Source organism: Castor canadensis, chromosome 8 (assembly GCF_047511655.1).
Source record: "Castor canadensis chromosome 8, mCasCan1.hap1v2, whole genome shotgun sequence".
Classification (NCBI taxonomy): Eukaryota; Metazoa; Chordata; class Mammalia; order Rodentia; family Castoridae; genus Castor; species Castor canadensis.
This window is the reverse complement of record NC_133393.1, coordinates 8,837,677-8,848,971: the sequence shown is the minus strand read 5'-3', so window position 1 is coordinate 8,848,971 and position 11,295 is coordinate 8,837,677. Positions and strand designations below refer to the sequence as shown.

At 38.6% G+C, this 11,295-nt stretch overlaps 1 protein-coding gene across 1 annotated transcript; it reads left to right on the top strand.

The window, feature by feature from the left end:
• The first annotated feature begins 701 nt into the window (after positions 1 to 701).
• Positions 702 to 9,475, top strand: Glyatl3 (glycine-N-acyltransferase like 3). Its single transcript, XM_020170650.2, has 5 exons — positions 702 to 779; positions 4,935 to 5,042; positions 5,954 to 6,080; positions 7,603 to 7,729; positions 9,049 to 9,475. The coding sequence occupies exons 1-5, from the start codon at positions 702 to 704 to the stop codon at positions 9,473 to 9,475; spliced, it is 867 nt and encodes a 288-aa protein (XP_020026239.2).
• Positions 9,476 to 11,295: the final 1,820 nt, after the last annotated feature.

Here is an 11,295-nt window from a genome sequence, read left to right as displayed (position 1 = left end):
TGCAATTGCATAAGGAAGCATGAGGTTTCATGACATATTTAGGGACTTTTTCTTAATTTTATCTAGTTACACAAATCACATGTGGATCTGATCATTCATTTTCATCTAGGTGTTTCTGTCCAAGTTGTTCCTTATAACACCTGAACTACTCTATTTTTTCCAGTTTTTGCCCATTTTGTGAAAAAGGAATTTATCTACTTAACCCCAAGATTTTTACCCTGAGTTTCAACAACTCTTCAGATACTAGTCAACAACTATTTAGATACTCCCTACTGTGTACTACACCCTGTGGCACACAAAGCAGGCATGGTCCTAAATTTATACAACTGATAAGCTACTTGAGACAATCTAAATAAACAAAAATTATTGTAAAATTACAACTTCCTTAAGTGACCTGAAGGAAGAGTTTAGAGTACATTGAATTCGCATAAGAGAAAGACTTAACCCAGGAGAGTTAGCCTCCTCTGTCCAGGATGAGGTTTTTAACACTGTTTATTTCTGTATATTGCCTGACTTACCCATCCCAATGCTTCTCCATTTCTTCCTTCATTCTTCAGAGGGAGCCAGGGAAGTTAGGATTACACCCAATGGAAATAGGACTACAAGCACATTCCTAAGTAGTTTCAAATACTAACAAGCAAAAACTAAGTGTATCTCTTTGAGTTTCTAATTAGGTGTGGAGTTGCATAGCTCTGGAGAAGATGATGGTACTAAACTGTTCCACCAAATTAGTGATATTGGAGAAAATATTAAAGAGTCACTTTCCTGAATCACTCAAGGTAGTATAAACTTAAGAATTTTATTTTTTATTTATTTGGAAAACAACGTCGTATTTGTGACTGTTTTCTTTCTTTTTTTTTTTTTCTGATGATAAGACACTCTGTGAGCACTTGTTAAACATACTTTCCCAGGTGAAATGTTTTAAATGACACAGGGCTGGGTGATACTGAAGTAAGTGAACAATGGAAGTATAAGTTTTTTCCATGAGAAAACTCATTTTCCTTTATCCCCTCCCCCATTCCTGGAATAATTTCAACATGTGGAAAGCCGAACTTCTTGAGCAAAGAGACAGCCCAACAACTGGTTTTCAAATGGGAGTGGAATGTGAATCACTCAAGAGGGAAATAATGAATCATAATTTCTAAAGATAGAGAACACACTGGGCTCCGGTGGCTCACGCCTGCAATCCTAGCTACACAGGAGGCAAAGATCAGGAGGATCGTGGTTCGAAGCCAGCTTGGGCAAATAGTTCCACTAAACCCTATCTTGAAAAAAACCTTCATAAAAATAGGGCTGGTGGAGTGGCTCAAGGTGAAGGCCCTGAGTTCAAGCCTTGAAGGGGCAGTTTCTCCTGCTCCCTCCCTTGCTGGAGCAAGCTTTCTCTCTCGCTCCTTGGTTATTACTGGACCCTTAACTGGGGGTGACTGGAGATTTTAGAAAAGACACAGGACAGACAGACAGACAGACAGAAAGGTGGGGTCAGGTGTGTTGTATGCTGGGCTGGAGATGCACAACCCTCATTGCTTCTCTTCTCTATCTTGATTCTTTAAGGCCTTACTCCTTGCAGTTCTTTAAAACCTTGCTTCAAACCTCTTTCCTGAGATTCACATTGTCCCATGTTTGCTCTTAGCTTATCTTTAGCTTAATCGCTCTTAAAGTCTTTTGCCCCCAGGCTTGCACTGTCCCATCTCTCTTCAGCTCTCTTAAAGCCTCTGTGCTCAAACTTGCAAACCAGCAGCCTTGCCTGAAAACTGCATCTGCATAACTCTTAAGGTCTTGGTCCTTAGACTTGCACTGTGCACTGTCCCGTGTTCTCTTTGGCTTTTCTTTAGCTTTAGCTTTCCTAAGGCCTCTGTATGAAGTTCTTTTTCAGCTTTGCTTTCTGAAGCCTATGTTAAAGTTCTCGGTGCAGACCCCTCTTTAGCATTTTCCCTTTAGAATTTTCCCTTCAAGAACTCTTTTCTCTTCAGCAATTTTCCCTTTTGATAACTCTTTTCCCTTCCAAAAACTTCCCACACCAAAAGGCCCAAACTAAAAGCTTCTTCCCAATACTCAAAGGCAAAAAGCCCCCCAAAGCAAAAAGCTAAAAGCCAAGCAAAAAATCCAAAAGCCTCAAGTAGAGCCCCCAAAAGTAAAAGCCCCTCTGCCTCCTTCAGGGGTCTTTTATAGCAGCAAACAGGGTGGAGCCACGGGGAGGGGCGTGATATTGTAACAGGAGAAACCTGCTTTCCTGCTTCCCTGAACACAATTTAGGAGACATAGCTGTTCTGCCTTTCCCTGTTTTGTGGCCAGGGACTGTGCCTATCTCAGCCTACAGGTAAAAGCAATTAACTGCATCTCACCTTGCTTGTGTCCAGTTCTCATAGGCTTTAATCCACTCCCCACAAAGTCCCAGTACCAAAAAAACCGCAAAAGATACAGAACAGGGTCCTGAACTTTTAATACCCTGTGTAATCCCTATTAATGTACATTAAAATTTGAACAAAAGTGTTCTAACCAAAGTCCTCTGGTGCATAGTACTGTACTGATGAAACTTGACCATTTCACCTTACGGTTCATGCTTAAACTGTATGTGGCAGGGAATATTTGAGTAATAGTTTGAAATTGTAATACCAAATGGACAATCTGGTCCATATTTTCTCATTTTGAATGCTGACACTGGGGAGAGTTAATGGAGTAAGACAGTAGACTTCCTTGCTTTAATAATATGTATAGCTATCTCTTCTGCCAGAGATAACTAAAAAGGCTTCATTGACTTTTGCAGGGTCATAAAAGGTGTTACAAAATTATGAAGTTAATAAAAAGAAAATACAGTCTTGTTTGTATACCTTTCCTCCATTCTTTGGAGTTTATGGCTATGTATTTCAGTGTTTAAGTGACTGAATAGCCTTCCAAATTTCCTTCACACCCTCTGTTGATTTGCAATTTCACTTCCTTCTAACTATTCCCGTATACATGTTTTCAACACTTACCCTTTTAATAAGTTGCTATCAGAAAAATTTGTTTCTTTTTTAACCATTGCAAAATCTTTCAGTTAGTTACAAATATCATGTAAACGATTTTTTTGTTTCAGAATCTGAGTATTAAAAGGTTTTCCCTTTCAACCTTCAGAACATTCCAATCCCATTTGGGCTACATTTTCTAATAAGAAAGCACAATCTCCTTATGGGAAACCATTTTAATGGACATTACTCTGTACATACAATACAGAGTTTAATGATTAACAGAACAAGCATGACCCTTTCAGGCTATGTTCCTGGATTTGCACTAGGGTTGATCAATGTTATACACTAATATAAGTCAAACTCAATTTGGAAACACATATTATAGGAGAATATTTGGATGAGGTTCCAGATTCAGTAAGATAGAAGAAATTCGTATGCTGTTCTAAAAGGTGACAGATTTCCGTGGTTTGGGTTGAGATAGTGATAAAATGATGTAAAATATAAGTTCCAATGCCTTGTAATCTACATTTTTTTTCATTGAGCTCTAACACACCCTGTAAAGTACACATAATATAATTATGCACTTTGGCAAATTTTCACAATGCAAATACCTGTGCAACCTCCACTGTGGTAGAGAAAAACTATTGTTTCAGATGCTGCTTCTCTCTAGCCCCAATACTCCTTTCCAGTTGCTACCTCTCCCTGCTCCCTAAAAGTGGCCACTCTCCTGACTTCCAATCCCATAACTTAATCTTGACTCTTTAAATGTAATATAAATTTGAATCACACAATAAGTATTTTCCTTTATATCCAGCTTTTTATTCTCAACTTTTTTTGGAGATTCATAGAGATCCCACTTAGCCATGAGCTATCATTTTCATTGGTGGTTTGGAATCTACAGTAGGAATATGCCTCAATTTGTTCATTCCACCGTTGATAGACACTGGATTGTTTCCGGTTTTATTAATTATGAAAAGGCAGAGAATATAAGCCTGTAACTCAACAGTCCTTTTCCCTCCGCAACATTCTCTAACCCCATAACCTCTATAAGCACACATATTTTTTTTTAGGACACATGTTTTTCTTAATGAAGAAAAAAGCAGAAAAGATCTAAAAGAGAATTCTAATATTCCTCAAGTATTGTGCAGTCACCAAGCATCATGGACACAATAATAAACGAGACCTCTGGGAAAGCTTATGAAAACTTTCTCCATTGAATCTGAAATGCAAGTTTTTATTTTGTGTTTGTTTTGATCCTAGATGATGTTTAGCTGTTATTACTAAATCCATACATCAAATTCAGATTCACTCAGCAAATATTTATTGTGGACCTATATGTATAGCACTCACCTAGCCAGCCTATCAGTTTACTTCCTCTCATTGTAATGTTTAAAAAAAGTGGGTTTAAAGAGAGTTTTTGTAGGCTTTAATAGACTTTTTACCAGTTTTCATGTTTATGGATAATTGTAAAGAAGTTTGCATGGGACTGGTGGAGTGACTCAAGTGGTATAGCACCTTCCTACCAAGCATGAGGCCTTGAGTTCAACCCCATACCACAATTGCCAAAAGAGAAAAAAAAGATGTTTGCACGTATGTACATTATATATATATATGTGTGTGTGTGTGAATATATTTATAATTTTCCCTCTTATGCCCATGGTTATATAGTAGATCAAAACATAAATACTATTGTTCTATGGCACAGTAAGGTGACTAGTTTATACAACCAAGTGAATATTTTATTTAAAAAAAAGAGGAAAGTTCAAAAGTTCTTAACACGAACAAATAATGAATGTGTAAGGAGATGTAAATTTGAATTATCCTGATTTGATCACTACATATTGCATTATCATAGTGTACTCCATGAATGCATATGTTCTCATTTTAAGAAAAAGTTAAAAGAGTAATCTATGTAAAAAAAATAAGAGGGAATTAGACACCTGAGGCAGTAGTATGATTGGTTTGTCTCTCTGGCTTCTTCGGCTTCAGGTTTATGGAGCAGTGATGAACATAAATCGTGGAAATCCCTTTCAAAAGGAAGTGGTTTTGGACTCATGGCCAGACTTCAAAGCTGTCATCACCCGGAGAAAGAGAGAGGTATAGTTTCTAAAGTCAAATTAAAAATATTAAAAAAATTAGCATCAACAGGAAGGAGCAGATTAGGTTAAGGGTATAGTGTATCCATAGTAGTCATATATGTTATCTTCTTATGCTATGTATTTCACCATTATTGTGATTTGGATTCAGAGCTCCAAGCATATTGGAAGACCTCTAACTCAAAAGTGTTTCCTTCATGTTTCATATTCACTAAAGAATGAGGTGCAGGTGGCTGCTTTGTACATCTTAGATTTTCCACGGGGTAGATGGTTTCCTGTCACTGATGACTTCAGTAATGTGGGTCAATAGATGATTGGGGAAGATGACACGTGTCCAATTCTGCCTCTGAGACTAAAGACTGAGCTCAAGTGATCAAAGATGGGCTGCTGTCAACATCAGGAAGATTCAGAGAGTTTTGAGTCTTACTGTTTGGAAGCATTGAGTTACCTCTTATAATTTTAATATTAATTTGCTTTTGTGGAGCTGGAAGTTAAACTCGGGGCCTCATCCCCAAAAAACCCTTTTTAATTTTTGTTTTTGAAATATATTGCCCAGGTTGGCCTTGAACTCCTTGCCTCCTGGCTTCTCACCTCAGCCTCCTGACAGCCTCTCTCAGTTGGGACTATTGGTACATACCACCACACTTAACCCCTTTTTGTTTTTATAAATAAAATCCTAGAAAAAAATGTGGTCTTAAAACCTTTCTAATTCTAGAAGCAAGAATCAAGCAAAGTCACAAGATTTCTCCTCAGTAAAGCATATTAACCTCATTCTTACGTCATCATTTTTACATGGTTAATTTTGATAATGGAAGTTAGCTTGACATGCCCAATGAATGATAGCTGATCTGTTCAGGTTTTGGTTTATCCAGAGGATGTATTTATGTTTTTATGACTATGCCTTTTTTCTAGGCTGAGACAGATAACCTTGACCATTATACTAATGCCTATGCTGTATTCTACAAGGACGTCAGGGCTTACCAACAACTTTTGGAAGAAGATGATGTCATTAACTGGGACCAGGTTTTTCAAATACAAGGTGAGGTCAAGTGCAAGACATACATTACGCCATCACTTTCCCCTTTGTATCATATATATCAGAGAAATAGAGACAGGTATTTCACATGTATACAACACGTATATGCTCATGTGTGTATACAAACATATACGTACATTTTATGTATTTACCATTTTTGTATTAGAGTGTTGTAAGAAAAGCTATGATTAGTACTCTTCATTTTTCTCTCAAAGAAAATCTTTTGAGTCCCAGGTGTGGTGGTTCATACCTGTAAATCTCAGCACTGAGAGGCCAGGGCAGTAGGGTCATGAGTTAGAGGACAGCCTGGCCTACATAGTGAGACCTGACGTCAAAAAAAAATCCATCAAATTACTTAAAAGTAATTCAGTTTTATAACATGGAATGTTAGCCATAGCATCTTTAATTTCAATAGGATTAACTTGGAGATTTGCTTATCTTTTCAGGGTATTAATTCCTGAGGGAGGAGTCAAGGCTCAGCTATCACACTGTATTCAATATGCCCTCCCACCCTTGTATTCTTCAAGATCAAGTCTCAGGGCTGTGAGGAGAAATGGCTCACTAAAGAGGAGAAAACTAGCCAGTAGATATGGAAGAAAGAGGGAAAGCTAGTTTCTAGAGGATTCAGTTAATTATGACTCAGATTGGAAAGGAAAGAGGACATGAGGGTTCAGTGAGAGGAGTCATGCTGTAAACTCCGTAGTAACAGAAACTAGAGCCAGGTATGGTAGGCTATGTGCATAATGCCAGCTACTGTACAGGTGGCGGCAAGAGATCACAATTTCAGGGCCATCCCTGGCAGTCAGAGAGACCATATCTCAAAAACAAAATACAAATGAAAGGATTAGGAGCATGGCTCAAGTGGTAAAAGCACTTGCCTAGCATGTGCTGGGTTCAAACACTAGTACCACAAAAAAAGAAAGAAGTCATACCACTTTTTGGTACCACTATGAAGCAGTGCCCATAACAGTGCTTTAGGTACAAGTACTGAATAAAGAATTCTAAATAATATTGCTATGATAAATAAGGGGACTCTCAGAGAATTAAGTTCAGAATAAGTCTCACCAACCTCGAGTTAGCATCCCAAATACCATAGTTGCCATTTTGGCAACAGAAACTATAGTTGTTTTGCCATGTTGCTAAACAAGTCTAAAATCTTACACTTTTAGCTAAATGGCTAACCATAGACTTTCAGAGATATAAGATGTTGTCTTATATCAGACTGAGCAATAAAAAAACAAAACCTGCATGAAATTCTAAATTTCCATGAGATATTTGAGGCAGAAATTTCCTTGAAAGATCATGACCAGTGACCACAATGGATATGATGGGAATTTGAAAATCCCACAAAAACTTGAAAATCTGGTAAAAGAATCTCTGTAATAATTCATCTAGAAATACACATTGGTTAGGAATAATACGAGGGAGCAAACTGGGGGTGGTGTTGATATTCTTTATGAACCAAATTTTCATAGTTTCCTTTTTCAAATAACATGCTCACATTTTTATGTCTGTCTTTATACAGGGCTTCAGAGTGAGCTATATGATATTTCCAAAGCTGTTGCCAATTCGAAGCAGTTGGATATAAAGCTAGCTTCCTTCAAAGCTGTTCATTTTTCTCCTGTTTCATCTCTGCCGGATACCAGTTTCCTGTATGTGAATCACATTCTGCACTTGAGGCAGGTCTTACTGTTAGAGAGGTCCAGATAGCAGTAACTAGAGTGTTTGATATCATTAAGTAATATTTACACATTTGGAATTTGGGCCATTGAACCTGAAGAGCGTGTGTGTGTGTGTGTGTGTGTATCTTTTCCTCTCTCCTGTGCATCACTACCCATAATTTCCCTAAAAATCAAATCACTGTCTTCGTCCGTGGTTAGAAATGGAATACCTATATTTTCATGTCATAGAAAAATTATTCCCTGGTGTCCTCCTCCCCCAAATTATTCTAAAATAGTCCCATCATCTCAGTTCTTAAAAAAAAAACACATCAGTTGCATTACATTAACATCAAGGATTTTACATAGTAAATTACTAGAAGCTTTCATAGCACTAGAATAAATACAGCAAAGACTAGTGGCCTATAAAAATCAGCCATGGAAAAAAATGAGAATATTTAATCTGCAGAAGAGCAGTCTAGGGAAGGCCTGGAAGAGTAATGTTTCCAGAGTATGTTCTCATGCCTGGCATATTAAACAACTTGTATTTATTCCCTGGCCATAGATATGTAAAGGCAGAAGTATCCTAAGTGCTAAACTATTTCTTTCATTGAGCAAAAGATTAGGGCTTTAAGAACCTGGACTCCCTGAGGTAAGGATTCAAGACTAAAGAGAAATTCTGAGATTTTTTTACACAATGACTGCGTTGAAAGAAAAACATCAGATAAGCTAACTCTAACAGAGCTTCTTTGAGCAAAGGATGATTCATGAATCCGGCAGCACTCAAAACTAAACGAGATTCAAACAACTCTATCCAACAATGTGATAGTTCGGGGCAGGAACAAAGTAGAGAAATTACCTGATTGGCTAGAGCCAGGTATCTGCCATCTTTGGCAATAATCCCAAGCAGTTATCTGCTTGTAATTGGCTGAAAGTCGGCTGTCTGTTATACTCCTGAGGTAGTATATAAACAAACCAAAATCTAAGTTAGATGCAGTTCACATCTTAGGGACTGAAGGGATGGAAGCAGCCCCAGGCCAAACTTAAAATGGTTTAGCAACAGAATCACTTTCCTTAATCTGTACCGAGGACAAAAACAAGTGGGCATAAAATTGAAGGAAAGACTTAGATTTGGTGTAAGTATTTCATCTTATCAGAAATGAAGTCCTGGAAGTTGATTGTGAAGTGGCGAATGGTGGGAAATCAACTCGTTGAAAATACTAGGCACAGTCTCAGAGATAGCTTTTCATTTTGAGTATTTACAGTCACAGGAAAAGTGGGCTCACACTTTGCTCATGTCACTTTTCTTCTAGAACAGGCCCTTTACCACGGCTCACCTACCTGAGTGTGGCTGATGCTGATCTGCTCAACAGGACATGGTCAAGGGGCAGCAATGAACAGTGTCTCAGATACATTGCCAACCTCATCTCCTGCTTCCCCAGTGTGTGTGTCCGTGATGACAAGGGAAACCCAGTGTCTTGGGGTATCACAGACCAGTTTGCCACCATGTGCCATGGCTACACCCTGCCTGAGCATCGCAGGAAAGGTTATAGCAGGTTGGTGGCCCTCACACTGGCCAGGAAGCTGCAAAGCCGGGGATTCCCCTCTCAGGGAAATGTCCTGGATGACAACAAGGCCTCTATAAACCTCTTAAAGAGTGTTAATGCTCAGTTTCTGCCTTGTCGTTTTTATAGGCTTATTCTAACCCCTGCACCTGTCTCTGGCCAAGCTCACCTATAGCCCAGAGAGACTCCAGGAATTTTCTTACTTTCCCAGAACCAATATATGCTCCTAGTTGTCAGTTAGGTGAGAATGAATCCTGGACTCAGGAGACCCTTGTGATGTTGAAGGACGTGGAAAAGACATCCAGAATCATCCTGAGAAACCTCCTTCCTGTCTCATAAAGTTATTTCTACCATAAATAACTTTAGGGGTAAGGGGGAGCTTTGCCTGAGAACAGAGGGCGTTTGTTCCCCTTTAGGACCCCCTGTAGGGAAGAAATTTCTAAAGCCAGCAGCAGATGGCTAGTAGCAGAAATGATTACCTGAGAAAAAGTGATTTAACACAGGGGCCGGGTGGCTACTGCTTTATTAGTGTTGCTTATGCCTCTGCTTAGTATTCTCCCAACCATACCCCTTCCCCACTGCCATAAAACTCCCCTACCCTCTTCTGCTATGTCTTACCAATCTTAGCTCCAAGTTTTCTGTAGAGTGTCTGGCATTGTCCCCTTTGATTCCTGGCTTGCCACTGCTGCCTATTGTATTAGGCTATAGATCTTCCCTGGGAATGTTCAAATGCAGCGGTTCTCACATTTTAGTGTTTTTCAGAATCAGCTTGAGGACAGGTTGTAACAGATGACGAGGCCCCTCCCACACACAGTTCCTAACTTAGTACCTACAGGGTAAGGCCTGAGAATTTGCATTTCCAAAAAGTTCCCGTATCTCAGTTGCCTTGAATGGATGAAGATGTGGGCATTCCAAGTCTATAAACAGACATCAACGTAGGATTACACCTTAGCCGTGAACTACTCCAGCTCCTTTTATTATAATCTTCATTTTCATAAAAAGACTGAGATTCACATATAGGTATGTATGCAGGTATTAAAATGCTAATATACAGAGATAAATAGATGATATAGATAGATGGACCAGGCATGATGGGGCCTGATATAATCACAGCAGTCAGGAAGCTGAGACAAGAGGATGACAAGTAGATCACAAATAATTGAGGTTAGCCTGGGCTACATAAGAATTTCCAAGTCAGCTTGGTCTACTGTTAAGTTCTAGGTCAGTCTGGGAGATACACACACACATAGCTATCACGTTTTATGCATTTTCTATATGCATAAATATATACTCCTAGAATTCTAAGAATATAAAAAACTTTAACCCTCACATCACACAGGAGGACTTTGAAGTCCAGGGAAAGTAAATTTCTTCAAGATGATATTGTATATGGTCAGAGCTGAAGGCAAATCCAAAACTCTGTAATTTTGATTTTAATCTGTTCTTTTCATTACATCACGTATTGTTTTTATAAAAGAAGTTTAAATGTTTAAATAGTTTAATGGATACTTTATTCTTCTTCTGTCCTTTTCATTATTTGTTTTAAATTTGGGTTCCAACTATCTTTGTATTCTTCCAGGACAGTTAGGGAAGAGGTAATGAGCACAAGCTGCCTCCTCCACTTGTAATACAAACAGATATAAACACAATGGTTAGATTTGTCTGGACTTGGTAAAGTTCACTTAGCCATATAGAAAGTAGGGCTTTCTTATTATGCCTATGTAGGTTACAAAATACTGACCACAAAGAAAAAGAAAAAGCCAAAGCATTGGTGTTTATTCTGAGAAAAGAAAAAAAAACTGGCTGATATAGACCACACTTTAATAAAAAATAAGACTCCTTCCCAGTGATTACATGCTTAGGTCATCCTAACCCTGTGGCTACCTGGAAACTTATCCTTGGTGCCAGAGGGACAAGCAGCACAACAGGAGTCCACAAACCTCTTGGGAGAAGATGGTCTAACGTCTGCTGCTGGGATGCTTATTATCTTTATCT